Source organism: Laccaria bicolor, genomic scaffold, assembly GCF_000143565.1.
Source record: "Laccaria bicolor S238N-H82 LACBIscaffold_25 genomic scaffold, whole genome shotgun sequence".
Classification (NCBI taxonomy): domain Eukaryota; kingdom Fungi; phylum Basidiomycota; class Agaricomycetes; order Agaricales; family Hydnangiaceae; genus Laccaria; species Laccaria bicolor.
This window is the reverse complement of record NW_001889896.1, coordinates 331792-358684: the sequence shown is the minus strand read 5'-3', so window position 1 is coordinate 358684 and position 26893 is coordinate 331792. Positions and strand designations below refer to the sequence as shown.

Below are 26893 nucleotides of genomic sequence, written 5' to 3'. Positions count from 1 at the left end.
AAGTGCATATTTGACCAAAAAGCCCTTTTCTTACACCTATATCTCAACAACCACTGATCAATTGACATGATTCAAAGTTCTGTATACTTGACTTAGCTAGTACTTAATTCTTCACATTTTTTCAGACCCTCACATAAAGTATTTGTAAAACTCTCAAAACCTCATTTCTTTCACTTTTTCCTACATGGAGCAGGGCATGAGATCCAGATCTCATATTCATGTCAAAGATGTATATAGAACATTTGAATATTACCATATATATATGCCAACTATTCCCTGGAACTTGGAGAGGATATAGAATTATTTGTGTCATGCAAGACTTTTGCCTAGTCACTGTATTTTATGGCTCTGGAGCCATGTCTGGAACAGTCAATGGTTTTTCAATCTTTTTTCAAAAATGTGCATCTAAGAAGTAGGGTACTTTACCCTGACTACATATGTAACATTGTAGATCAAGAGCAAAAGTTGTTCAATTTTGACAGATTTATTTTCAATTTTGGATAGATTTATTGTAACACAGTCCAGATCTTGATATAAGTACAACTCTTTTGCACATGAAGCTCAAGGCAATGTCAGGAAATATTAATAACATACCAGTAGCTCATATCAGCATTTGATAGCAGTGCAACAATTTTTTTTACCTATTGATTCTCTTTTTGTTGCCTGCTGTATGGCAACATCCCATTAGGAAGGAGAAGTGTATGTAAAGTGCTTCCACATACCCTGAAATATTTTATTAGCATTGACTCATACTTTGATGAGCAATTGCATTGAGTAGAACTGACTTTATATGCTCAGAACAACACAATTTTTCTTCCCAATGGTTCAAAAATGCATTCTGGGTTCAAATTGGAGTATCCTACAATTTATCACAAGTAAAGTGAGCTATTCAAATATTTTTCTGGCCTGTGGTGCATAACATGACAAGAAAAGCCTGTAGGGAGATGAACTGCTCGAGCAGCTGCCTATTTGGGTGTTAATCCCAATCGGGTGTTAAATTTTCCCAGGTTCCAGAACAGGTGTTAACTACATTACTGTGATTTCAGACATGTTGCCTATCAAATTTTACTGACCACATAAGTAGAGGTAAACATAGAATACAGGTATTTTTTTTCTCAGCCTGCGGTGCAAGTTATGAGCCTATTTTATTAAACCTGCATGAACTGGTACATTCAAGACCCAATTAAATATTACAAGGTGGAGTGTCGCCTTTGAGCTGAATGTGTCATCCTTTGGGTTGTGTGTGTCACACTTCAATGGCATGTGTCCACCTTCTGTTGAATGTGTTGCACTTTCGTAGGGTGTGTCATTCTTTTTGTAATGGTGTTGCACTTCATTCGAATGTGTTACACTTCGTGTGTGTGTGTCGTTCTTCGAAATACAGTGTGTGAGTCATACTCTGTATATGTATATCCTCCCCTTGGCTCTATCATTATGCACGTTAGTGGGATTACCTATCTGACCATCCACACAAATTACCGGATGATACTAGATGATGGGGATGATCCTATGGTGCAGCTGCTTCCACAGTTTCTGGCCCTTTTCTCGAGCTTGGAGAAAGTCAAAGTCAATCAACAGCCAGTGCGTGACACAGCAGGCCAACCTCAAAGGGTGTAAAGATGTATTCAAGAAGATTCTATCAGCCTGTCTGAGGGTGAAAACAATTTTGATCAACTCTGCCGTCGTCAATTTGGCATTTCTGGAGGTTTAGCCATGCAGCATACATCATAATATATGGAGGCTACATTAGAATCATTGTACATATCCCCCGCATTGCCTTTGGGCTGTGTGCAATATCTGCAATCCTTTACACCAGTGATTAGTGATGCCAAGTAAGTGGTTCTTCAGTTATGACTGTTGCTAGCAAAGCTGTTGCTGACCCATTTGGACAGGCACCGCCTTGCAGCACCTCACTTTGGGGGCCAGCAACACCTGCAAAATCAGTGTGACACTTGTCCTTGTTTGGCTCTCACCAAAATCTAACATCTCGGATATATTAGGTCATCACGGAGTGGTTTTTGGATCGTTTGCATTGTAGATCGTCCGCCCAGCACATTTGTGTCTCTTCAAAGTAATAAAAAATGTAATTTACATGATTAGGATCAATGTTTAGTAGGCGAGTTCCATATCTGTGTCAATATCAACGTCAGAATCATTACTTGGCCTGGGGCATGTGTGTGTAAGATCAACAAGCAGGCCTTGGGCAATGTCCATTTGTGATTGTAGAAGCTTGAGCTTTTCTTTGAGAACCTCTTCCTGTGCTGTATAATTGACTCTTGGATTCTCTCTGCTTGAACTCGAGCCAGAAGCAGACCCAGATCCTTTCTGCCTTCCCAATCTCCGTATGTGCAGCCTCTGAGCTTAGGTTCATTTTGCCATGTTTCCAGGTGCCGCTTGGCATCTGAAATATTTGGAGGCAAACATTTATCAATTAAGAAGAGTTTCGAGTGAGAATATCGCTAGTAACGCGTCGTATTGTCGTGCGCGTCGGAGGATGAGCAATCTAATTGGTGTGCACGTGATTGAAAATGGGCTCCTGTCGAGAACCGCTTGTGGCTCAATCGCTACAGGTATGGCCTCAATTTTTTGGGAAAACACAAGCCGAAGATGCCAAACAGATTGACTACTTGACAGATTCTGGAATATATGATTTTCAAATTTTAGTTCAGAGCAGACAAGAGTACAACACCAGATTGAAACAGTATATTAAACATCAGGGAAGTAGACAATCCTACATACCATAAAATGAATGAAATGTCTACTTTGTTTTTATCTCAAGTGTGCTGTGGAAGGAGAGGCCGAGGACGACCACCGACAAGTCGCGCTTAGCCATTACCCGAACCGGAACAGGCGTGTGGGACAATTACGGCGGAGTTGAATTTCTCCTGACGCATTGCCGCCCCCGAGTCACTTGCTTCTCAGCCTTCTTCGGTCCCTGAATGTTGACAACATTATTAAAGAGACTGATTTACTTCAGGTTAAGTTCAACGGTCCCTGGAGTGCGAACTAACGAGTAATGTCGCCACCAAGCCTCGCTCAATTGACAGACCTGCCTCACGAGCTACTCTCACAGATCATCAACCCACTTGATGATGAATCGATCTACGCTTTCACGCAAACGTGTAAGACGTTCCATTTTTTCGCCCTTCCCCTCGTCCTGTCGCGAAATGGCATCCGCATCATAGGCCCTGACCTCGTTTCCATCATCGGCCCCTCTGAAGAGGGTTTGATCGCCCTTCGGACGTCTCTGTTTGCCCCAAGTCTGCAAAGGGTTCACTTCTACCCCAGTGCGGAGGAGTGCAGACTGTTCTTTGATCTTCGCATGTTGCAGATGCTGCTCCTGCGTTTGCCTTTGATTTCCCACCTCACCGTGTTATACCCATCATACCAGGGCGTTGTCGACTCAAGATTTCAAGGTGCTTTACTCGATATGCAGAAGTGGAGCGTAGAGCTTGCTGCGCTTATGGATACAGCACTCCAGAAGTCCTGCCGGGACCTTCAGATATACGGAGGCGACAATCTGTTTGCGGATCCTGATGAGCTGGAATCGCAGGAATGGCCTGCTTTGAAATTCAAGGCTTTATCAGCGACAGCAAGTCGGAAGATTTCGTCTTTTTTTTTTTTTTCGAGAGTTACGCATCTACCAAAAACTTCCCATTCACCGAGCCGCTCCCGATTGTCGTCGCTTTATATCAATTCTCCAATGCTCCTTCATCCCTATCTATTTCGTTGGACCCAAAGTCGTCTTCAAACCAACACTAGATCCTTGACCCACCTCAGGTTCCACGACGTCAGATCGTCTACCTGGCACCAACTCCTTGCCACCCTTACCTTGCCTTCATTGTGCCTGTTCGACATTGTGACGACGCATCAGCTAGTTGGGGGATCAGGGGTAGCCCTTGGCGATATTCATACCTTTCTCAAACGCCATCCCTCGATCAAGGTTTTGAATTTATCTGGCATCAATTTCCCCAAACCGACGCCTAAACTTCGAAATCCCATTCCTACCAGATTGCGTGCTGTAGGAACACATCCAAAGATCATAGCATGGCTCCTCCGCGGTACAGCTGCCCACTTGAAAGAGCTCAAGGAGGTCACAATAACATCGGAGCCTGGCGATTTCGGTTATGATCAATTCGACGAAGCCCTCGAAGCCGTCGCGCTTTGTTCTCGAATGGATGCAATACATCTTCACTTCAACTTCGTGTCAAAGACCGGGTTGCACAAATGGTTTGAGAAACACCTGTCAAACCCCACGGCTCCCTCTGACGTCGTTGGATGTATTGGGAACCTCACAAGGGTTACGCATCTCACTGTTCGGACGCGCCATTGGATGAAGATGGATGACCGGGACGAGCCTGTGGTGCAGGCATTTCGGCTCTGTTCCCGAGCTTGGAGAAAGTTGATTTGGCGGAACAACTTCTCCCTTCTCAAGACGTTATCTTGAACCGGCATAAATATTTCCTCCCGCAAATTGTGTCGGTCTGTCCGAAGTTGAACGCAATGTCGGTCAATTTTACTGCCATCGACTTGGCGGATCTCGGTGTTTAATCCTTGATGACGTACAACTTTTCAGAATATCATTCTTGGTTGGATGCCCTGATTAAAATGTCGTAGGTGCAACATTTCAGTGGCGCGTTGAGATGTTTAGACCGCCTTGGGGTCACCCATGGGCTTGCGCTTACTTTTTGGCCAATATGTTCACCTCCACCTCCGCTCTGCGCTGCCTCTGCTCAAAATTATAAGAATGTGATCTGCAAACTTCAACAGCTTTCCTCTTGTCCATGTGACTTATTTGTGGGCACTCCTTCAACAATTCGGTTGTTATAACAGCCTCGTGTATGTGACACAGTCCTCATGTATGGTAAACTTGGGCCGGAAGAGGCAAGTTTCCTCCCGCTCTTAGCGGTTGATGTCGCAATTCGGCAATGTGGTCTGTATGACCATGGCCTTAAGCGCTCAGAAACCAATTTCCAATCGTTATAGCACCTCCCCACACGGATGTAGTATGCGCGCCTCACGTTTAGACGCAGGTGCATACGTTCAACATGTTAAAAGGGTTGGTCAAGCTTCATGTCGCCCCTCCCCCCTTCTCTTATCCTTTATCAGGAATGTGGAAGTCATCAAGTTGGCTCACGGTATATATCAGCTCTCCCTCAAATTCAAGGAATCTTTAGACAAAGTCAGTACTTCAATCTGATCGTTTCTTTCATCGGAAGATTTCACAGAGATCTCCGCCCTTTCAGGTCAAAGAGAATAGAAAGGCAGTCGAGGAATTTGAAAGGCAGATCTTACGTCCTATTCAGTATCTTGGCGAAAAGTTCGAATTACTCCATGATCGCGGAAGCCAATACGAGGAGCTTCGTTCCGAGCTTACAGTTTTGAGGAGGTATGGTCATTGTCCCAACCTCTCTTCTTTGTCTGACATCATGACCTAGTGAGCTTGATTCACTCCTGCAGAAATGCAAGGACATGGAGCTGCATCGGGGACTCACTTTCAAAGCGTGGTGGAACAGTGACAAAATCAAGGGAGAGATTGATTCTATTCAGAAGCGGCTTGAATCTTGTCGTCAGATCTATTTGGTGCGAATCGAAATCTGTTTACAAGAAATGCAAGATGGCGATAATTTTGTCAAAATTGGTCTTGTAGGTGCATGCCTCATTTCGGACCGAGATCGTAACGAAGGAATCGTCGAAGAAGTTGGACAATGTGACCGATATGCTCCGTCGCGTGATACCGCAGCCAGGGACGTCGCTAAAACCACCATCTATCCACAATCATTTACCCCCGATCACAGGTCCTGTATGTATCTTCTTCTTGGCCGCCGTGCTTCATTAACTAGAACGATGATAGGTGACCCTCAACCTCAACTTTCCAAACGTTTCTGTGGAGAAAGTATACAACACCATTACAACCGCCACCCCAAAGCGGACACCCCCAGCTCATGCCCAAACCAAGCACAAATCTTGCTTGACGTTGCCAAAGATAAACGTATATGGGCCCTCAGAATCTGACGGACATTCATCAGTGAAACGCACTGAACGTGGTGTCCAGGCCACGACTAAAACAGTACATATATGTTCCCAGAACAACGGCACCCAAGATGCACAGGCCCCTGTTACCGCGCATCAGGCGAAAGAGATGAAAGAGATGGCAAAGTCGCTGTCTCAAGCTGTCGACCGCCGAATAAGCAGGTCCCGCTCCGTGGTGGGTCGATCATACTCCCTAAAGACCTCGATCGCTCGGCGCGCTCCACGTGAGAGACAAGTCGACCTTTCCACTACATCTTTGGATGCGATTATCCATGGAACGAGCATCATGACATTGCTGAATGCAAAGGCATTGGAGGCAGATATCGTCGCAGTTGAACTTGATCGGCTCTCAGTTAAACTTTGTGAATTGGGCGATTATCACGGCGCATGCGACATGAGCAGGAAGGCAGCGCAGGTGCTACAAGATGTATGTGTTGCAACCAAGAACGAGCCCAGTGACACATATGCCACCGCCCTCCACAATCTCGCTATACATCTATCACACGTTGGCCTATACAAGAAAGCGCTTTTGTCAGCTCGAGAAGCTGTTACGATGTACACTCATCTCAGAACATCTCAGTGCAGTCGTAATCCTGTCCTGGAAGCAAATCTGGCCCTATCGCAGCTGACTCTCGCTAATTGCTTAAGCTATAACGGGAACACGAAAGAGGCTCTGACAAGTGCAAGACAGAGCGTGGATATCTACCAGTCCTTCTCCGGTCCGGAGGCTGTCGAGTTTCGTGCGGATCTAGCGATGTCTTTGGTCAATTATGCCGATAAGCTACGAGCTGCAGGACAGGTTGCCGCTGCGCAGTTCCAAGCTCAGTCAGCCATAGACATATATATGCGACTGCGCAAGACCCATGCTTCCAAGTATGGTGCAGAGTACGCAGCTGCACTCAGCGCCAATGCTAAGTGCTTTCATAGTCTTAAGCATCATGACGAAGCGCTGGGGCTGGTAAAGGCCGGCATAGCTATCTGGCGGGCCCTTGAGCATTCACGTCCGGGTAGATTCTCTCACCACCTGGCAGACTCTTTGATGGAGGCTCAAGCAATACATTCTTCTTTGGGAGCACGCGAGGAAGCTTCTCGAGCAGCGAAGGAAGGGGTATCTCTTTTTCGCAAGCTTGCAAATGGTTACCCGGATCGGTTTAACCAGCATCTGGCATCATCGCTGACTTGTGCTGGGCGCGCACACGTGCGTGCAAAGGATTTCCTGCAAGCTATCAAGTTTTTCAAGGAAGCCATCGATATCTACGAACGCCCTACACTGCATATCGTTTCTGATATTCAACGGGCAGATATACTTGAAGATGTCGCTCAATCTTATCGCAAGCTAACAAACTTTGCAGAAGCGCAAAAGTATTAAAAGATGGCTGTGGAGAAACGGCGCCAACTATTATCGAAAGGCAAGAGCCACCCAAACGTCCTCGCCCTGGCCCGATCCTTGAGGGAACTAGCCATTTCCAGGTCTGAAGGGCTGAGCTTCAAGCCTGACAATGTATCACTGCAACTGCTGACGGAGAGCATCAGTCTTTACCGCTCTTTATCTCAAGTGAATTATCGCTCGGACCTGGTCAAGCTGAGTATTGCTACATCTCTCCAAGAGCTCGCTGCCCTTCAGGCACAGCTAAAGCTGCACGAAGAAGCGGTGGGGTCGGCTTGTGAAGCCGTCAGATGTTTTGCACATCTCACACAGACCAGACCAGACCTCCGGAGTGACTTTGCTCATGCTCTGCTGGACCATTCCGTAATTCACTTTAATTTGGGGTTTCTATCGGATGCTTTGGAAACGGCGACACAGGCAGTGTCTCTTGCTGAGGTCATGGAGAGTAATGATCGGCAGGAACTGCTTGCTAAAGCTAGGAAGCAGGTTGTAGCTTGCTGCGGGTATCTTGGATGATTGAAGATGCAGAACAGCAAATTGACTGGGACTGCATCCAATTTCGTCAGTTTCGAAGCCTCGGTAATGCTACCAGGCGTAGCTTTGAATGGCATGAGCTGTACAACATCTCTTCGTCGGAGGATCCTTTATGAACGATTGCTCCATAGTTCGTTGGCCAATCCCAAGGACAAGGCTGAAGGTCTGATATTGTTTTGAAGACTGGGTTCAAATGTAACACATACATTATATTGAAGTAATCAATCGAATAATCTTTCTAAAAAAAAGAAAACAAACAAGCGGGCGCATTCGAATGACGAATAGGAAGTGTTGTCAAAGAAGTGGATCATTGTGAGACTTGGAAAAACGGCAAACAAACTTCTGCACTTAGATACTAGGTATTCCCCTTTCCGGCAAGTCTTTCTTAGCATGACGACCTCCTGCAGGCTGGGACTGCACCAAGGATCGTCGTGTTGTCAGAACCATCATCGAAAGGGGACATTACGATCGATCCGTGTATTGGAGAGAGCTTGGGGTCGTTCCATATCATAACAACGGCAGGCGGACTGCAGGACGTGATAGGTGGGATGTAGCGAATATTGTGCGAGTCCAAACCGCGGGGCGTTTCGTAACTGTGGGATGAATGATCTACTGGCTTGTCAACGGGCCGCCCGTAGTTGAGCGGGGACGTCGTGGTCACTGCAAGTGGCGGTATGCTGACAGAGTACTGATCGTGTTCGAATGTTGGTTCGTTGACTGAAACTTGTGATGCGTTCGACATCATCATCATGCGCTATCGGGTTGTGAGCACGAGGATTTTCGGGCGACGATATTGAACAACGTACCTGACTATCAGACCTACAACGATTTGGCTTCTTTCGCTCTTTGCGGGGTTTGTGATCAGCTGGCGTTGCGGAGGCGATGGGTGTTCGGTTGCTGACAGCATAGCAGCTGTATACTAGGTATGCCAGGAGAAGGGTTATGACCAGAATGACCGAAGTAAGAGCCAGATAGGCCCAGATATCCTTATGCTTTATGCTGGATGGAAGTTCGATCATCCCAGGGCGGTTATCAGCCAGGACTCTCGGAGTAAGCGCAACCCAGATACTCGGTATGGGGGACATTGTCGTCGTTCGAGGATTGGTCTAGAAGCGTTTGAGCAGCGAGCGGAGCTGCTGGTGGCTGACATTCGCTGGACCAAGTTGCACGTTTGGATTGGGACTGAGTACTGACGGGTAGAAGCACCACACGAAGTTCTCCTGAATTCCACCAGGTTAGTCAGTTAAATACATTATGAACGTAGCTTTAGCAAAGGAGAACGCGTTTGAGTTGCGGTGAACGGTATGCGCAAGTTGCATGGTTATAATCAAAATCAAAATATCCGGGTTTTTGGCTCAGTCACGGTCTTGGTTCCGTCAACGACTCATAATTGCTACCATTCCTACCCACACCGCACCTGACAACTCTTGACCCCGCAGCTCGCAGCGTCCAAAACGTCGCCATTACTCTCATCAAGTCGGCATACAAAGTCCAAATACTTGCTGCGGTTCTGGTGTTGAACTCCCTATAACATCCAAAACCTCTTCAGGATGATGCATATGTTGACGAACAAGAACCCTCTGATTTAATTTTCCTCTTCGAGCATCTATCACAGGAATGGACGATGATCTTACTGCTGTGGTATGTGCACAGAAGCCACTTATATTAGCATTGGAATTCAATTCTGCTCAGGTCATCGACAATGGCTCTGGCGTGTGCAAGGCAGGATGTATGTACTCGCTTCATTTTCTTCATTCAGAAAGCTAATTACCATCGTCTGATTTGTTTTCAGTTGCCGGTACTGTCTCAGTTCTCGTCGATGTATCAATGACTGACATGGACCGTATCCTCAGGTGATGATTCCCCTTCAATCGTTTTTCCGTAAGTCGGTCCTAGTGTCGTCAAGTTCAGCTAAATTTACGATATCTCTTGTCGTTAGATCCGTCGTTGGTCGTCCCCGCTACTGTATAGCAATGGCTGGCTCCAACATGAAGGACTCTTACGTTGGGTAGCAATTCCAATCCCGAAGAAAAGTGAAATGGTTGATCTAACTTGAACGCAGTGACGAAGCTCAATCCAAACGTGGTATGCTCACGTTAAGGTACCCCATCGAGCACGGCATTGTCACAAACTGGGACGACATGGAAAAGATCTGGCAGCACACCTTCTATAACGAACTACGCATACCACCAGAAGAGCATCCCGTTCTTCTTACAGAGGCACCTCTTAACCCCCAAAGCTAACCGCGAGAAGATGGCGCAAGTAATGTTCGAGACTTTCAATGCGCCGGCGTTCTATGTCGCCATTCAAGCTGTTCTCGCTCTCTATGCCTCAGGCAGAACCACCGGTATTGTGTTGGAATCCGGCGATGGTGTCACTCACACCGTTCCCATTTACGAAGGCTTCGCTCTCCCACATGCAATTCAGAGAATCGATTTCGCTGGTCGAGATCTCACTGAGTACATGACCAAGATTTTGCTGGAACGTGGATACCCATTTGTCACGACGGCTGAGCGAGAAGTTGTGCGGGACATCAAGGAGCAGTTATGTTATGTCGCGCTTGACTTTGAGCAGGAGCTCAAGATTGCTGCTGAGTCATCTTCGATCGAGAAAAACTACGAATTGCCTGACGGTCAAATTATCACCATCGGGAATGAGAGGTAGGCTTTCAACCATCCTATCCAGAAATACGGCGTGTTCATTCGATGGCCAGATTCCGCACCCCAGAGGCTCTATTTCGGCCTTCTTTACTAGGACAAGAAACTGCTGGTTTACACGAGACACTGTAAGTCAAGTCTACCGACAATATCACCGATTCCTCACTACGACCACCTCTTAAGCTACACCTCGATTCATAAATGCGATCTTGATGTGCGCCGTGACCTTTACAACAACGTTGTCCTATCTGGTGGGACCACCATGTACCCTGGTATCGCCGATCGCATCCAGAAGGAGCTCACAGCGCTCGCACCCTCCAGCAGTATGGTTCTTCTGAACTCATTTGGTTGCTCACCTATACGGGTTGAAATAGTCTTTTCATTGTAGGTCAAGACTGTAGTGCCCCTGAACGCAAAAAATCCGTCTGGATTGGAGGGTCGATTTTAGCCTCTCTTGGCACGTTCTGGAGCATGTGGTGCTCTAAACAAGAATACGACGAGTCAGGTCCTGGCATCGTTCACCGCAGTACGTGCCTTTTGCCCTTGTTCATCCCACCTCTCTGACAGTCTTGAAGAATTTTTCTAGTCACATTTTGAGGAGCACTCTCATATTCAGTATTCTACCGATCACTAGTACCCATTGGAAGTTTCTGATTTTGTACAAACATTGTATAAACCATGGCTGCAGATCATGGGCTATCATCCTGGAAAGTATAGAGTTATATTCAAATTCAATTCAATAGAGGGTCGTTCACATTTGATGAAACCCTCCTTGGAGTCAGGGACAGAATGAGAATTGCCTTGGAGAGACAAAAAATATCCCAAACGAAGTTGAAATGTGTCATATTATTTGCCCATATGGATAAAGGGAACCCAACGACGGAATGAGACACCCTGCGAACGGAGTTTCTTGACTGCAAGGTGAAGGGCTAGGGCAGACTTTGTCATATCAGGTTTAAGAGCTGGTCTTCCATCAAGACCGCCAGAGCAAAGTTCTTCATAAAATGTGTCCACAATAGTAGGTCCATCTTCATCGATCATTTCCCTAGCACAATTAAGGCTTTCAGAATTTATTCCCACAGGAACAATGCTAATAACAACCTACCACATAGTAGCGATGACCCGCCGAAATCCAGAAAAAATCAAGCTTGCACCTATGCTCATTGCCTCATCTAGTGTTTGAAAGTCCGGTTCGGTCCGGTTTTTTGATGCCCAGGGGCGTTAACCGTAACCATAACCGGTCTGCCTTTTCCCCAGAAGTCAAAAGACCAGACCGGACCGCAAAAAGACCGCAGACCGCGGTTTTTTGCGGTCTATAGACCGGTTTCGGTCTGCATCGGTTTTAACTGGTTTATGACCGGTCTTTAGGCCAATATTTTAAAATTATGAATCGGTAAATTTATTAACATCTCTAATAGCTTCAAAACGAGCCCAAGAACGTTAAATTCCGTTAGGAATTGGTGCTTCTATAAAATAAGTCTGGTACATCTATTATTCCCAAAAGTAATTTACATTTTAATTCATATCTCTCTCGTTTTTTTACCAAATCGTACGTTCTTGGGTGCGTTTTAAAGGGTATTTAAGGGGCTACAAAAGACCGGTCCAAACCGGTCAAGACCGGTTCACGTTAACCGGTTTTTTTGCGGTCTTTACATTTCAAAAATAAAAGACCGTAACCGCAGGTCTGGTCTTTTGCGGTCTTGGTCCGGTCTGGTTACGGTCTTTTTCCAGTCACGAGACCGGACTTCCAAACACTAGCCTCATCTGGTAGATTTTGATCACCCATGGCTGTCTCGCAAGCACAGAGAAAGGCAAGTGATCCATTTGGCATCTTTTCCTTCATAATTCTTGAGATTCGGAGTCGCCCATCATCGAGCTCGAGCCCACTGTCAAGTGGGTTCCCTGTCTCTTGTTTCCCATGGCATGCAAAGTGAACAATAGACACATTCGAAAGGCAGGAGGCAACAGCTTCAACTCCAGCAGTTACTCCAGGAACTCCTAATTCGATGAGAGCTTCACAAGATACATGTCGCCGAATGTTTTCTAGCTCACTTCTTGTAGAAGGCAGCCCTTCAGATTGGATCACAGCCATCATTTGGAATGATTGGGTGGTGGGAGCTGAATCCAAGGCCAGAAGTGCCCCTATGGTTGGAGTGTATGAAGAAATGAAGTAATCAGAGGCACAATCAATAGCTAGCTCATCATCATAGCAGCCTGCAGCATGGATGGGAAGGAAGGTGAAATGACCAGTTGGGCACCATTGCAGGACAGTCATTTTGTTTGATTTCTATAATATTTCATAAGTAGGTTGATCATTTGCAGAAATATAATGACTGGCCTTGATATCTAGAAAATCAATGACTGGCTTCACCAATTCGTCCCACAGCATCCTCAAAACAGATTTGAACATGTCATCTGAATATCTAAGGTGAATGTTTCTGCTAACTTGAACTTGTAACCTCCCTGCTTGTTCTTCTCCCAGAAGCTTTATAACTAAGTCTATGTCTTGGGTTTGATCAATGAGCGACCGTGATACCTGAGAGCTAGCTACCCGAATGATATGGGCAAGTGCCTTTAACATAGGAGTGCCTAATTTTGGAAGAGGGATGTGATGAGTGATTGTCGATGTCATGATGAGGCAATGGCTTTCATCATCATTTGCAATGAGAATGACAACTGGATGTTCTGACGCAGCTGCTTTGAGTGAGGATAAACGGGATGGGCATAGAAAGTCCTCAAATCCACTCAAGTTCCTAACTTTGTCAATAGATTGAGCCCATTCTTCCTTAAGGCGATTGAGTCGGGCTGCTTCCTGGTCTACAGATAACTTCTTCCTGTTGTCCAAAATCTCAGAAAAAACATCACGATGAGATCCAATCTCCAGCTGAGTTGCAATATTTTGTAGCTTATCTGCCAATTCTGGACCTTCTGGTGCAATCCTGTGGAGTTGATCAAAGGGTGAGCGGAGAGATAGAACCTGTGACCAGAAGATACTTCGTCCTGCTTCTAGAAGTTCTATGGCTTTGTCTATACATCCAGAGCGAATAGCACATCTAGCTGCATCCCGAGCTAAGCCATCACTGCCTGCCATGGCGTCCTGTCGTGATGCTACATCCAAGCTCAGAGCAGCCACCTGTGGTAAAGCCTGTATGGAAGCTTCATAAGCATCAATTGCAGAGCTATGTTGATTTCTATCTGCACAATGTGTCCATCTCCTTGCAACATGGAGGCAATTAGATGGAGATTGGAAGGGGTATTGGGTAGCAATGAGGAATAGAGACATTGCTTCATTGAGATCACTTTGCTGACCTCCTTGCTGAAATTGGGTCGACAGCGCAGAAGCAAGATTGGAGAGTGAGCTGGATCGGTTGGGATGGGGTGGAAGTTGGAGCTGGAGAGCTTGCCTGTGCAGAGAAATGGCATCATCAAGATCACTTTGCTGACCTCCTTGCTCAAATCGGGTCCACAGTGCATTTGCAAGATTGTTGAGCGAGCTGGATCGATTGGGATGAGGTGGAAGGAAGAGCTCAAGAGCTTGCCTGTGCAGAAGAAATGGCTTCATCAAGATCACTTTGCTGACCTTCTTGCCGAAATCGGGTGGACAGTGCAGAAGCAAGATTGTTGAGTGAGCTAGATCGATGGGGGTTGGGTGGAAGGAAGAGCTTGAGAGCTTCCCTGTATAGAGGAATGGCTTCATCAAGATCACTTTGCTGACCTTCTTGCTCAAATCGAGTTGACAGTGCAGAAGCAAGATTGTGAAGAGAGCTGGATCGAAGGGAATGAGGTGGAAGTCGGAGCTCAAGAGCTTGCCTGTGCAGAGAAACGGCTTCATTGAGATCACTTTGCTGACCTCCTTGTCCAAATCGGGTCCACAGTGCATTTGCAAGATTGTTGAGTGTGTTGGATCGACTGGGATGTGGAAGTTGGAGCTCGAGAGCTTGCCTGTGCAGATAAATAGCATCATCCAGATCACTTTGCTGACCTCCTTGCTCAAATTGAGTCAACAGTGCAGAAGCAAGATTGTTGAGCATGCTGGGTCGAATGATTGGGATGGAGTGGAAGAACTCAAGAACTTCCCTGTGCAGAGAAATGGCTTCATCAAGATCACTTTGCTGACCTCCTTGCCGAAATCGGGTTAACAGTGCAGAAGCAAGATTGTTGAGTGAGCTAGATCGATTGGGGTTGGGTGGAAGGAAGAGCTCGAGAGCTTGCCTGTGCAGAGAAATGGCTTCATCAAGATCACTTTGCTGACCTTCTTGCTGAAATCGGAGTTGACAGTGCAGAAGCAAGATTGTGGAGTGAGCTGGATCGAAGGGAATGAGGTGGAAGTCAGAGCTCAAGAGCTTGCCTGTGCAGAGAAACGGCTTCATTGAGATCACTTTGCTGACCTCCTTGTTCAAATCGGGTCCACAGTGCATTTGCAAGATTGTTGAGTGTGTTGGATCGATTGGGATGTGGAAGTTGGAGCTCAAGAGCTTGCCTGTGCAGAGAAATAGCATCATCAAGATCACTTTGCTGACCTCCTTGCTCAAATTGAGTCAACAGTGCATTTGCAAGATTGTTGAGCATGCTGGGTCGAAGGGATTGGGATGGAGTGGAAGAGCTCAAGAGCTTCCCTGTGCAGAGAAATGGCTTCATCAAGATCACTTTGCTGACCTCCTTGCCGAAATCGGGTTAACAGTGCAGAAGCAAGATTGTTGAGTGAGCTAGATCGATGGGGGTTGGGTGGAAGGAAGAGCTTGAGAGCTTCCCTGTATAGAGAAATGGCTTCATCAAGATCACTTTGCTGACCTTCTTGCAGAAATCGGATTGACAGTGCAGAAGCAAGATTGTGGAGTGAGCTGGATCGAAGGGAATGAGGTGGAAGTCGGAGCTCAAGAGCTTGCCTGTGCAGAGAAACGGCTTCATTGAGATCACTTTGCTGACCTCCTTGTCCAAATCGGGTCCACAGTGCATTTGCAAGATTGTTGAGTGTGTTGGATCGACTGGGATGTGGAAGTTGGAGCTCGAGAGCTTGCCTGTGCAGATAAATAGCATCATCAAGATCACTTTGCTGACCTCCTTGCTCAAATTGAGTCAACAGTGCAGAAGCAAGATTGTTGAGCATGCTGGGATTGATTGGGATGGAGTGGAAGGAACTCAAGAACTTCCCTGTACAGAGAAATGGCTTCATCAAAATCACTTTGCTGACCTCCTTGCCGAAATTGAGTTAACAGAGCAGCTGCAAGATTGTTGAGCAAGATGGGTCGAAGGGGATGGGATGGATGAAAGAGCTCAAGAGCTTGCCTGTGCAGCAAAATGGCTTCATCAAGATCACTTTGCTGACCTTCTTGTTCAAATCGGGTTGACAGTGCAGAAGCAAGATTGTTGAGTGAGCTGGATCGATTGGGATGGGGTGGAAGGAAGAGCTCAAGAGCATGCCTGTGCAGAGAAATGACTTCATCAAGATCACTTTGTTGACCTCCTTGCTTGAATCGGGTCAACAGTGCATTTGCAAGATTATTGATGGCAGCTGCATAATTCTCACTTCCCTGAGGTAGCTCTGCAATCCCTTTCCTAAAAAGTGTCACTGCTGTATTCAGGTCAGCCATATTACCTGACCTTGTGAACTGTTTACAAAGTTCATTGGCAGACTTAAGCAATTCCAGAAGACCTGTGGAAGTTTCAGTGCCTTTGATCATCCAATCCGATGCCATTTGAAGATCAGAAATATCCCCCATAAAATCAAATCGTGTTGCTAACAGCCCACAGATCCGGAAGTTTATGTTCGATTCTTGCTGATCTCGCTCCGTGCAACATTTGCTAGCATCTTGCAAACTAGAAATTGCTTCGTTTAGGTCAGTCAGATCATAGGAATGGTTAAAGCGGGCATATAATGCATCAACCAGAGTCGTCAATGTGATGAACCAGCTAGTAGATGCAGCTGATAGTTGCACAAGTGCCTGTTGAGCAAGAAAGACAATGGTGTTCAGAATGTGAAGGGAAGTTGACTTCTGGAAGTCCGTCAACAATCCCTTCGCCAGTTCTGATGTGTCTTCTGTGTCCGTCTTGTCCTCTAGTCGGATGGTGGTCTTAATCTTCACTAAGCTAATATATGTTGTCAAGAATGAAATGCGCTCACCTCGGGGCTCGCCTCTTGGTCTGAAATCGAACCCTTGACTATCTCATTGCGAAGAGTCAAAGATTCCATCAAATCATGTCGTTGATTGGTGTACATGAATTTGACACCCAATGCGGACGCGAGATCTCTCTTCGTAGCACGGTGGAGTTGGTGTCCTCCTGGACGGCTATCTACAACTTGACGAAACAGGAAGACGGCTTGTTCTAGCTCTGAAAGTGGTAACCCTGCCTTGCATTCTGCCATGAGCAAGACGGCAAGATTGATCATTCCGGACACATCATCCTCGCCATCGTTAATAAACTCCTGCAGTATGGGTCATCATAATCACAATCTCGGGACGTGGGACAACGTCATCTACTTACATCGGTAGCGATGGTGTTCCTATCAGTGTCTGGTGTTCGTCCAGCTTGGCCGATATCCGTGACCTGCTCTTCATTAGCTTATCGTGATGCATTGAACGTTGTAAAGGACGTACCAGTTGAGGGCTCTCCTGTGCACTGGCTTCGGTCCAGGCACCCTGTGCACTGGCTTCGGTACAGTCACTTTCTCCAACAGGAGTCTGTAGAAGTATTGTTAACGACCACCAAGACATTTCCCTAATTCGCGATACGAACGCGAGCTCCCACAATATGAGATCCAGGCTCTTGGATGGAAGGCGCATCTGATTTCGGAGAACTATCGGAGGGTAATTTTGACTCTGGCATGGTGACGAGATGTTGTAGAGGTTGATTGAAGCTTGTTGATCAAGAAAGAGGTTCAGTGGAAGTTGGCTGAGATGAAGGTTGTAGGTAAGAGACTCAAAGGGACGAGACGCTCAAGAGACGCTGGGCGTACAGCTTACTTCGCACGCTATTCCTTCCTCCAACTTCTGTTGCCACAAGGTATTCATCGTAGGTTTCCCCTTTACCGTCTCAGCCTTCTATGTCCTTGAACTTTCTTTAGGTCATTGTTATACTTTTCTGTGAAGGACGCGAGACTCTCACACATCACGAAGTTGCCAAATCATCGTTCATTCAGGAAGTCATTGCTCGTACAGAAACATGGTGTGTAGCCTTCCTCTTAGCCGTCTGTTCGCTGCTCTAATCCAACTCTAATCCGCCCCCAGTAACTCAGTATCGACGCCATTGGTAATGAAATTTAGTCGCGCCGATATTACTCCGAACCTGCCGCATACCTGGGCAATGAACGAATCCGCGAGACCACCACCGACCATGGTGGCAGTCGTGTGTCCTTTTTCTTCTCTTGACCTATTACTCAGTTCTAATTAGTCACCTATCTACTCCTTAGCCTGTTATCGATCTCCGAACGCGTCGGCTTATGTCTTTCCACGGCAACAGGTCCAAGCAACTCGTCCCTAGGCAGCAGTCGCCTTTTTGTCTTCCACCTGCTGCTGTAGAGCTTTTCAACGTAGAAAGCGTCTCAGTAAGAAAACAGCTCCTCAGGCCAGGTCGAGTATCCGCTCAGAATTAGATCATGAGAGGTTTTTCTGTGTCAGCATTGTCTTCGGAACCATGGCGCCGCCCACAGTAGATGGAGAGCCAAAAAAGACGGACCACCGCGCCTGGCACTGACGCTAACGCTTTCTGCCAAGCGTAGTATCTGGAGGCAGAACCAGTCGCCACCACACGTTACGTTTCGGAAGAAAATGTCACAGGTTGGAGTTTCCGGCAAACCAAAAACAAGGCTGAACACTTTCGTTGATCTCATCACCCATCTAGACTCTTAATTTCGACTCCCTGATCTTCCTTCAACCTCGTCTCTCTAGCCGGACCTCTGCCTACTGCACCAGTTTTTTCATGAAAACACCATCAGTGAGTCAAGTCGTTTATGTAAATGTCCTACGCGTTGGTGATTGAAGAGATCACAGGTGGCTTAGGAGGGCAGGAACTGAATAGTCTGGCGATCGAAGAATACCAGCGGGACGTCTGTCCACTCGTTGGCCAAACTTTCATCAGACCGCTACAGGTCGACTTGTGGTATGGACACCGTGCTTGATGAAAGACGGCTCCAAAGTCACTCCACTGGGAGGGGTGGACAATGGCGACGACGAGAAAGGGTAGAAACAACGATGTGGTCAGCAACAACACGAGCTGGCTTGGGTGGGGATCGTATTCCGTGAATGCGGCCATGCGAAACCCATCGTCGACGTTCTCATTCCGTTGGAGGATCTCGAACCTAGTGGTGAATCTGTTAAAGTGGGTACTGGTCGAACCTTTGTTTTGCTCATCCTTCTTACTATACTTAGACCTGGCGGAGGCGTGTGTCTCTGCTGTGTACTTCGCAAGGGCGAGATGATTGGGCATCGGGCCATGTTCGTGTCGAAGGCCTACTTTCGAGCGGCACGGTGTACTGAATCCGTGCAGACGTTGCGGAAAAGTCACTAGCTCTCCCTGAAAAACCGGGAACCGTTTGTTCAAAAGGCAGCCTTGTTGGAAAATGCGGAGAACAGAGTACCCAAAACACGACAGTCCGGTGAAGCTGTTAACATTTGTGAAAGTGGGTACTTAACGAACCTGTGCTTTGCTCATACTTATTACCGTACTTAGACCTGCAAAGGCGTGTGGCCACGACGTTTCTCTGTTGTGTATTTGGCAAGGGCACGATGACTGGGCATGGGGCCATGTTCGTGCCGAAACCCTGCTTCGGAGCGGCACCGTGTATGGAATCTGTGCAGACGTTGCATAAAAGTCGCTAAATGCTCTCCATGAAGACCGTTTGCTCAGGAGACAGCCATCCCTTCCGGGACGAACGCGTCCCTCTTCCTGCAGTTCCTTCCTCAACTTCTCAAGCCCATGAAGCTGGATGACCATCAAATTCCCCAACCTACCTGGTAATTCAGGTCCATGACACCCTCTGGCATCGGACTAGCGCTGGCTCGTTGTTGTAAGGGTGTGGATGTCGGGAAAACGCCGGAGACAGGATACCCAAAACACGACGGTGCCACATAGATGGGTATGGATAATTTCGACGCAGTAAGTAATGTACATGTGAATTCTGAGTCAACTTCAATTGTACACAATAGGTCATGGTATCGGTTTTGAGCTTCCAAGGTTTATCCCAAAAAATCTGTCTCCCCCTTTTCAATAAACGCATTCAAAGCTTCTTCAATCGGGTTATCCCCGCCAACAACATCGATAGCCAAACCTGCCGCATCCTCTCTGTCAACAAGAAGAGCAAGAACCTTAGCCACGTCGTCTCTCTAGCATCAAATCAGACATGCGCAATCGCGAAGTGGGAGAAGAACTCACAGAAATAGTCTTTTCCAGATGTGTCCTGCCAATGTCCGCCTTCCCAGTCCCAGGGTTATTCATTAACCCCCCAGGTCGGACGATGGTCCATTTGAACGCATCGCGTTTCACCAGATTCTTATCGGCTTCGTACTTCCAGTGCATATATGCGGGTATTACAGCTCGGATCCGTTTAGACCGCGCGATGTCGTCTTCGTTCTACACTTACCAAAAATTATCTCTCAGTGATGCCAGGCGCAGATGGAAAAAAACAAAACTTGCATAATGCGCCGGTACTTTTTCCGGATCTCTAATATCCACAGCGGAAACCAAGATCAACCTCGGTTTACTTGTCGTAATACCCTCAATCGCGTCGAATACCTTTACGGCACCTTCATAATCGACCTTCTTGGTCCTTTCTTCCCCGCCGTTGGCTCCGGCGCCTGCGGAGAAATAGACGACGTCGTACCCCTCAAAAGCTTTGCTTAGATCTGGGACGGAAACGTCTTCGAGGGAGAGGAGGAGGGGTTTGGCGGAGGTATCGAGGATGTCTTGTTGGTGTTCTGGGTTTCTGATTAGGGAGGTTACGGCGTGGGATGTGGAGAGGAGCCGCGCGAGTCTTAGCGAGACCTGTTTGGTGTTTATCTCAGTGGTTTCAATGGCCAATGGCGTAGAGAAACTCACGTTTCCGTGCCCGCCGACGATGATTATCTTCTTGGACATTGGATGTTGTAGCGTAGATGAGAACCGCTCGTGATGATCATTGCGAACGAAGGGATCACGTCATTATTAGCACTCAGAAAATAACAAATGACAACAGAGTGAGTATAAAACCTGGCATGCCAATTTGACTTTCTGGCCTTTCACTGTCAGTGTATCGACCGACAATCATATCCTTTTGTAACAATCAAGCTCGACTTTCGTTTCAATCTTCTATCTCGCCGTGACAATATCTACGTTTTGCATAATCAATCCTACATGCAACCGACGTTAAACTACGCGGCAATAGTGACCTTTTGTCTCCTTGCAGAATATCTACCCTCTCATTCCACGGAGTTGATACTTTGAAGAGGACGAACATTGTACAGTAATATCTATATAAATCGAGTATTGGAATTGAATTGTCTCCTGTTCGCCGCTGTCCACGTTGGTCGTCATTCGTGATTATCATGAGTCAGTGACCATAACCGTTCTTCCGCACAACCACCATGTCCTCGTCCCCCTCCCCCTCATCCTCATCAACCAACCTCTCCCCCTCCTCCTCCACAGCCCACCTCCAAACAATCTTCGACCTCTCAACATGCCTCAAACGCGGCCTCTGCCCCGTAACCAAACTCCGCCCACAAGGCTCAGAGCTCCTCGAGAGCCATTCACTCTATTACGAAATCCACGGCACCACCCCCGCATCTGAAAATGCACGAAAAATAGTCTTTATAATGGGGCTCAACTCCAGCTCATTCGCATGGGGTCCTCAGATTAGACATTTTGGTAAGGAGGGGTATAAGAGTTTGGTGTTTGATAATCGGGGAGTGGGGCATTCGGGGTATCCGAGGGGTCCGTATACGTGCGTTCCTTTCTCATGTGCGTGCGTGTGTGGGTGTGGCTGATGTGAGTTGTGGAATGTAGGACGTCGGCTATGGCGGAAGACGTTATCTGCCTACTTGACACGCTTGGATGGACGGGAACGAGGGAGTTGCATGTCGTTGGGATTAGTTTGGGTGGGATGATTGCGCAGGGTGGGTAGTACCCAGTTATCTTTCGTTCGTCACTACTTAACACCGGAAACAGAGCTGGCCTCCCGCATACCACAGCGCATTGCCTCCCTCACTTTGGCTGTGACGACGCCGGGTGGTCGACCATGGAACAACTTTCCACCGGTACGTTGCTGCTCTCCCTTCCGGGCACAAGAGAAAGCGCTGACAGAAGGACAGTGGACGGGCTTAAAGACCCTCACGCGGCTCGTATTCATAGCTGACCCAGCTAAGAAAGTGCCCTTGGTAATGGACATGCTGTACCCCTCGAAATGGCTCGCAGAACACGACGAGGACGACCCTCAAGGACGAACGAATAGAGATGTTCAATCCGAGGTTAGCCTTATCCCACCGATCTAAGCCTTTGACAACTAACCCGCGTGCATACAGTCATTCCTGCGTCGTGTCCTGATAACCAAACCCCAAGAACTAATGGGCCACATCTCCCAAATGGCCGCAGCCCTAACGCACCACGTCTCGCCCGCGCGACTGGCAGTCATATCAAAGTCCATTCCAAAGGTGGTGATAATAACGGGGGACGAGGATAACCTCGTGCTCCCGTCACATTCATTAGAGTTGAAAGCGAGGATGTCAGAGGCGGAGCTGATACAGTGGCAAGGAACGGGGCACGCGATCAACTCGCAGCGGGTGAAAGAGTTCAATACGTTGTTGGAACAAACGTTTGAAGAGGGGAGGCAAAAGGCAGAATCGTTCGATATGGATTAGAAACGGGAGGAGGGTATCAACACTCTTTTACATATATACACGCCTACTATTTATCGAAAAGAGTGAACACAAAAACTAGCCATTCTACGTCGACTTGTCCTGTACCTGGGGTTTAGGGTTCCAAGGCCCCGCATCCGCCATCGAGCACCGTCCCTCACAAACACACGTCCCCCCAAACTCCACGGGCAAATTCTCCTTCGGGATCTGCTTCAACAACGCGTCCTTATACCCCGATCCCAAAATCTCAATCTTCGACACGGTCACTTCATCAAGCCACGGTTTAATAATCGCCCACACGGCCGAAAACAGATAAGGCGCATTGATGATATAAAACTTGCCCATCGTCTCAGGGTACCGATTCTGTCCGACCGAGGAAGCTTTGTTGACGTAGTCTTTGACGCGGTAAAAGTTGGAGAGGGAGACGCCGTTGAGGTCTAGGATCGTGCAGGACGTTTCGACGGGGTGGCCCGCGGCTTTGGCGCATGCTGGGATGCGCTCTGTTAGGAATTTCTCGTATTCGAAGACGAGGCGTTGGAGTTGGCGGTCGGGTGTTGTGGCGAGGTAGAGGGCTTTGATGTCGAGTTGGCCGAGGCGCTCGATGTAGACTGGGCGGCCGTCCTGTTCGTTCGTTTTAGTGAGTAATTAGATGGAAGGGGAGGGGGGAGGAAGAACCTTGTCGTTTTTGTGATAATACTGAGGATAATACTTGTCCACTTCTTCTTTTTCCTTGAAATCAAAGTTCCTGTGAACCCGTCAGTACCCCTTTTCCCTAAGGGCAAGAAAGAGTGAAGAAGAAAAACGTACTTTACAATATCATCAACACCAAACTCCTTCCTCCACTTCTCCGCATCCAAAAGCATCTCCTTGGTCTTATTATGATCAAACTTGCGCGCTCTCAAGAACCTACAAATCCATCCATCATCATCATCAGGGGGGGATGGATGGATCACCGCCCACACACTCCACTTACCTCAACAACATCGCATCATCCATCCGTTCCTCTACAAAAACACCCTCCTCCTGCAGCTCCTTCTTCAACTTCTCAAGCCCATGAAGCTGGATGACCGTCAAATTGCCCAACCTTCCGGGGAGAGGCTGATAATTCGGGTCCGTCACGCCCTCCGGCATCGGGCTGGCGCTGGCGGCTTGGGGTACGGGTGTAGATGACATCCTGGATAGATTAAGACTAAGATCAGCACTTGTTCTTGATGATCTTCGTGAGGAGGTGACTGCGTTTTTTTTGCGCTTGATTAGGAACATCGTGCGTTTTACAGAAATGGATGGACTCACTTTAATTGGTGTTTGTGGAGTGGAGTGTTAGGAGATTGAAAAAAAATTGATATTGAGTTGCAATATAATTGGGATGCGCGCGCGATCGGTGGGGTTTGTGTGTGCTGCGTAAGATGGTGGTGGTAACACGCAAAAGATCAGCACACGCCTGTAAATCATTTTTGGTACAGCATCGTGTGAGTTTGGGTCTTGTCGGTGAATCGACAGGAGTATATTTCATAAATTACACGGCGATAGGTTACGTCTGTAGATAAATCTACACAGGAGAACTGGCAGACGACGAGACAAAAAATGATCCCTAGATCTGAATGACAGCTGACGGATTCGAACCAACGTAGCGCCTTTCACAGCTGGGCCATGTTGTCTATGCAAATGCGTGATCGCGTGATCACTGATAAACTGGACATGGAGAAAGAAGCAGCGAAAACGGTAGCATTCTTGTCGGCCACATCTACGATCATAGCTTCAAATCCAAGAGAACATTTGAAAAACTAATCGGGATACACAGCGATAGGTGACGTCTATAGATATAGCTACACAGGAGACTGGCAGACGAAGGCAGACGACGAGACAAAAAGGAGATCAAATTAGGACGGGATGACAACTGACGGATTTGAACCATTGCCCTTCCACCGTGACTAGCGCCTTGGATAGCTGGGCCATATTGTCTATGCATTTGTATGCATAGAAGGGGTAATAACTTGGACCTGGACGGGGCAGCTCAAGAAGCAGCAAAAACGGTAGCAGTCTTGTCGGTAAATCCAAAAGAACATGTTATAAACTAATCGGGATACACGTTACTGGCATCTGTAGATAAAGCTACACAAGAGACTGGCAAACGACGAGACAAAAACAAAACGAACTCAACGCTTATTAACAACTGACGGATTCGAACCATCACCCAATTCTGGCACCTGGTCCAGGACACATGGGCCATGTTGTCTACGCGTACAAATGAATAGAAGGGGTAATAAACTGGACCTGGAGAGAGCAGCTCAAGAAGCAGCGAAAGCGGTAGCAGTCTTGTGGGTACTTAAATCCAAGAGAACATAATCATAACTAATCAGTTGCTAATCAGGTTACGTCTCTAGATAAAGCTACACAGAAGACTCGCAGACGACGAGACAAAAGCGATAACACTCGATGACAACTGACGGATTTGAACCATTGCCCTTCCACCTAGCGCCTTGGACAGTTGGGCCATTTGTCTATGCATATAAATGCATAGAAGGGGTAATAAATAACCTGGACCTGGAGAGGGCAGCTCAAGAAGCAGCAAAAACGGTAGCAGTCTTGTCGGTAAATCCAAGAGAACATTTTATGAGCTAATCGGGATGCACAGCGATAGGTTAGGTCCAAGTTAAGTACGTCTGTAGATACAGCTACACAGGCGAATGGCAGTTGAATGGCAGATGAGATAACTCAAGCGTCCTGTGAGTATGGAGAAAGGAGGGAGTATTTAAATACAGCAAATATTTAAATACAAGAAATCCGTGAACACGGATAACTTGTTTGTGCCTAGGGAAAATTTGACTGAGGTTGGGAAGACTCTTTTTACCGCGTCAGAACGATGACTGAAGGACAAGGAGACTTGTCTAAGACTCAAAGACATCCATAGGTGTTTGTACTTATGAGTACAAACGCAAAGTCTCGTTCTGACGCTCTAGCGTTATCTTATCCGATAATGAGCTTCCAGTCGTACCTCGTGCTTGCTCATCGCGGAACAACGAGACAAAAACGAGATCAATTCAAACGCATATGGGATGACAATTGACGGAATCGAACCATCACCCAATCTAGCGCCTTGGACAGCCGGGCCATATTGTCTATGCATAAGTAATAAATAACCTGGACCTGGAGAGGGCAGCTCAAGAAGCAGCAAAAACGGTAGCAATCTTGTCGGTAAATCTTTTATGAGCTAATCGGGATACACAGCGATAGGTTCTTGAAGTAGGTCCAAGTTAAGTACGTCTGGCGGCCGTAGATACAGCTACACAGGAGACTGGCAGACGACGAGACAAAAACGATAAGTAACACTCAATGACAACTGACGGAATCGAACCATCACCCAATCTAGCGCCTTGGACAGCTGGGCCGTATTGTCTATGCATACAAATGCATCTATGGCAGCGATGTATAGGTTGTATAGCCTGAGATAAAGCTACACAGGAGACTTGCAGACGACGAGGCAAAAACAAATCAACAAAAGCGAGGGATGACAAGTAATGGATTTGAACCATCGCACTTCCACCCAGCGCCTTGGACAGCTGGGCCATATTGTCTATGTATTCTATGCATAGAAGGGGTAATAAATAACCTGGACCTGGAGAGGGTAGCTCCAGAAGCAGCGAGAACGGTAGCAATCTTGTCGGTAAATCCAAGAGAACATTTTATAAACTAATTGAGGTACATTGCGATAGGTTACGTCTGTAGATAAAGCTACACAGGAGAATGGCAGACGACGAGACAAAAACGAGATCAAATTAGGACGGGATGACAACCGACGGAATCGAACCATCACCCCTAGCGCCTTGGATAGCTGGGCCATTTTGTCCATGCATGCAAATGCATAGAAGGGGTAAGAAATAATATGGAGCTCAAGAGCAGCGAGAACGGTAGCAGTCTTGTCGGTAAATCCAAGAGAACATTTTATTAACTCATCGGAGTACATGGCGATAGGTTACGTCCAAGTTGACGAGACAAAAACAAAATGAACCTCAACGCCTAGTAACAACTGACGGATTCGAACCATCACCCGAATATTCTGGCACCTGGACACATGGGCCATATTGTCTATGCATACAAATGCATAGAAGGGGTAATAAATAACCTGGACCTGGAGAGGGCAGCTCAAGAGGCAGCGAAAACGGTAGCAGTCTTGTCAGTAAATCCAAGAGAACATTTAATCGGGATACACGGCGTCGGGATGCACTGCGATTGGTTACTGGCATCTGTAGATAAATCTACACAGGAGACTACCAAGAATTCTACGAGACAAAAAGGCATACTCACAGTTTGCGAATGACAACAGAGGGATTCGAACCCTCGCCCTTTCGGACCAGATCCTGATTCTGGCGCCTTAGACCGCTCGGCCATATTGCCACATTCTCACTGTCAATAGATACATATAAGACATTAACGTTAACCTGAAGGGCAAGAGGCAATTG

The 26893-nt window shown here is 47.1% G+C and overlaps 10 protein-coding genes and 1 pseudogene across 11 annotated transcripts; 5 read left to right on the top strand and 6 right to left on the bottom strand.

Annotated features, from left to right (window-relative positions):
* Positions 1 to 3016: 3016 nt before the first annotated feature.
* Positions 3017 to 4447, top strand: LACBIDRAFT_330126 (uncharacterized protein; the record flags this gene model as incomplete). Its single annotated transcript, XM_001884405.1, has 1 exon — positions 3017 to 4447. The coding sequence occupies one exon, from the start codon at positions 3017 to 3019 to the stop codon at positions 4445 to 4447; it is 1431 nt and encodes a 476-aa protein (XP_001884440.1).
* A 1272-nt stretch (positions 4448 to 5719) lies between these two features.
* LACBIDRAFT_303814 (uncharacterized protein) lies at positions 5720 to 7402 on the top strand (the record flags this gene model as incomplete). Its single annotated transcript, XM_001884404.1, has 2 exons — positions 5720 to 5803; positions 5855 to 7402. The coding sequence occupies 2 exons, from the start codon at positions 5720 to 5722 to the stop codon at positions 7400 to 7402; spliced, it is 1632 nt and encodes a 543-aa protein (XP_001884439.1).
* A 3-nt stretch (positions 7403 to 7405) lies between these two features.
* On the top strand, positions 7406 to 8194 carry LACBIDRAFT_303813 (uncharacterized protein; the record flags this gene model as incomplete). Its single annotated transcript, XM_001884403.1, has 1 exon — positions 7406 to 8194. One exon carries the CDS (start codon positions 7406 to 7408, stop codon positions 7934 to 7936), a length of 531 nt encoding a protein of 176 aa, XP_001884438.1. The 3' UTR covers positions 7937 to 8194.
* Positions 8195 to 8339: 145 nt separating this feature from the next.
* Positions 8340 to 9039, bottom strand: LACBIDRAFT_303811 (uncharacterized protein; the record flags this gene model as incomplete). The annotated part of the gene is made up of 2 exons (XM_001884280.1): positions 8340 to 8708; positions 8761 to 9039. The coding sequence occupies 2 exons, from the start codon at positions 9037 to 9039 to the stop codon at positions 8340 to 8342; spliced, it is 648 nt and encodes a 215-aa protein (XP_001884315.1).
* A 532-nt stretch (positions 9040 to 9571) lies between these two features.
* Positions 9572 to 11208, top strand: LACBIDRAFT_399460 (annotated as a pseudogene; the record flags this gene model as incomplete). Its single annotated transcript has 10 exons — positions 9572 to 9595; positions 9647 to 9683; positions 9747 to 9752; positions 9808 to 9835; positions 9894 to 9962; positions 10017 to 10614; positions 10668 to 10739; positions 10795 to 10958; positions 11006 to 11136; positions 11198 to 11208. Coding segments are annotated over 10 exons (1140 nt in total).
* A 249-nt stretch (positions 11209 to 11457) lies between these two features.
* On the bottom strand, positions 11458 to 11775 carry LACBIDRAFT_303808 (uncharacterized protein; the record flags this gene model as incomplete). The annotated part of the gene is made up of 2 exons (XM_001884279.1): positions 11458 to 11656; positions 11717 to 11775. The coding sequence occupies 2 exons, from the start codon at positions 11773 to 11775 to the stop codon at positions 11458 to 11460; spliced, it is 258 nt and encodes an 85-aa protein (XP_001884314.1).
* Positions 11776 to 15139: 3364 nt separating this feature from the next.
* On the bottom strand, positions 15140 to 17393 carry LACBIDRAFT_303806 (uncharacterized protein; the record flags this gene model as incomplete). Its single annotated transcript, XM_001884278.1, has 5 exons — positions 15140 to 15749; positions 15799 to 16682; positions 16733 to 17035; positions 17095 to 17157; positions 17208 to 17393. The coding sequence occupies 5 exons, from the start codon at positions 17391 to 17393 to the stop codon at positions 15140 to 15142; spliced, it is 2046 nt and encodes a 681-aa protein (XP_001884313.1).
* A 379-nt stretch (positions 17394 to 17772) lies between these two features.
* Positions 17773 to 18128, top strand: LACBIDRAFT_303805 (uncharacterized protein; the record flags this gene model as incomplete). The annotated part of the gene is made up of 3 exons (XM_001884402.1): positions 17773 to 17775; positions 17874 to 17955; positions 18001 to 18128. The coding sequence occupies 3 exons, from the start codon at positions 17773 to 17775 to the stop codon at positions 18126 to 18128; spliced, it is 213 nt and encodes a 70-aa protein (XP_001884437.1).
* Positions 18129 to 19654: 1526 nt separating this feature from the next.
* On the bottom strand, positions 19655 to 20690 carry LACBIDRAFT_191198 (uncharacterized protein). The gene is made up of 5 exons (XM_001884277.1): positions 20644 to 20690; positions 20233 to 20589; positions 19981 to 20178; positions 19704 to 19931; positions 19655 to 19668 (listed from the first exon to the last, which is right to left on the bottom strand). Exons 1-4 carry the CDS (start codon positions 20680 to 20682, stop codon positions 19785 to 19787), a joined length of 741 nt encoding a protein of 246 aa, XP_001884312.1. The 5' UTR covers positions 20683 to 20690; the 3' UTR covers positions 19655 to 19668; positions 19704 to 19784.
* A 1830-nt stretch (positions 20691 to 22520) lies between these two features.
* On the bottom strand, positions 22521 to 23564 carry LACBIDRAFT_237398 (uncharacterized protein; the record flags this gene model as incomplete). The annotated part of the gene is made up of 4 exons (XM_001884276.1): positions 22521 to 23054; positions 23109 to 23178; positions 23241 to 23339; positions 23407 to 23564. 4 exons carry the CDS (start codon positions 23562 to 23564, stop codon positions 22521 to 22523), a joined length of 861 nt encoding a protein of 286 aa, XP_001884311.1.
* A 506-nt stretch (positions 23565 to 24070) lies between these two features.
* LACBIDRAFT_330119 (uncharacterized protein) lies at positions 24071 to 26397 on the bottom strand (the record flags this gene model as incomplete). The annotated part of the gene is made up of 8 exons (XM_001884275.1): positions 24071 to 24177; positions 24336 to 24394; positions 24612 to 24668; positions 24882 to 24934; positions 25429 to 25552; positions 25779 to 25829; positions 25972 to 26123; positions 26242 to 26397. 8 exons carry the CDS (start codon positions 26395 to 26397, stop codon positions 24071 to 24073), a joined length of 759 nt encoding a protein of 252 aa, XP_001884310.1.
* Between the last annotated feature and the right edge of the window lie 496 nt (positions 26398 to 26893).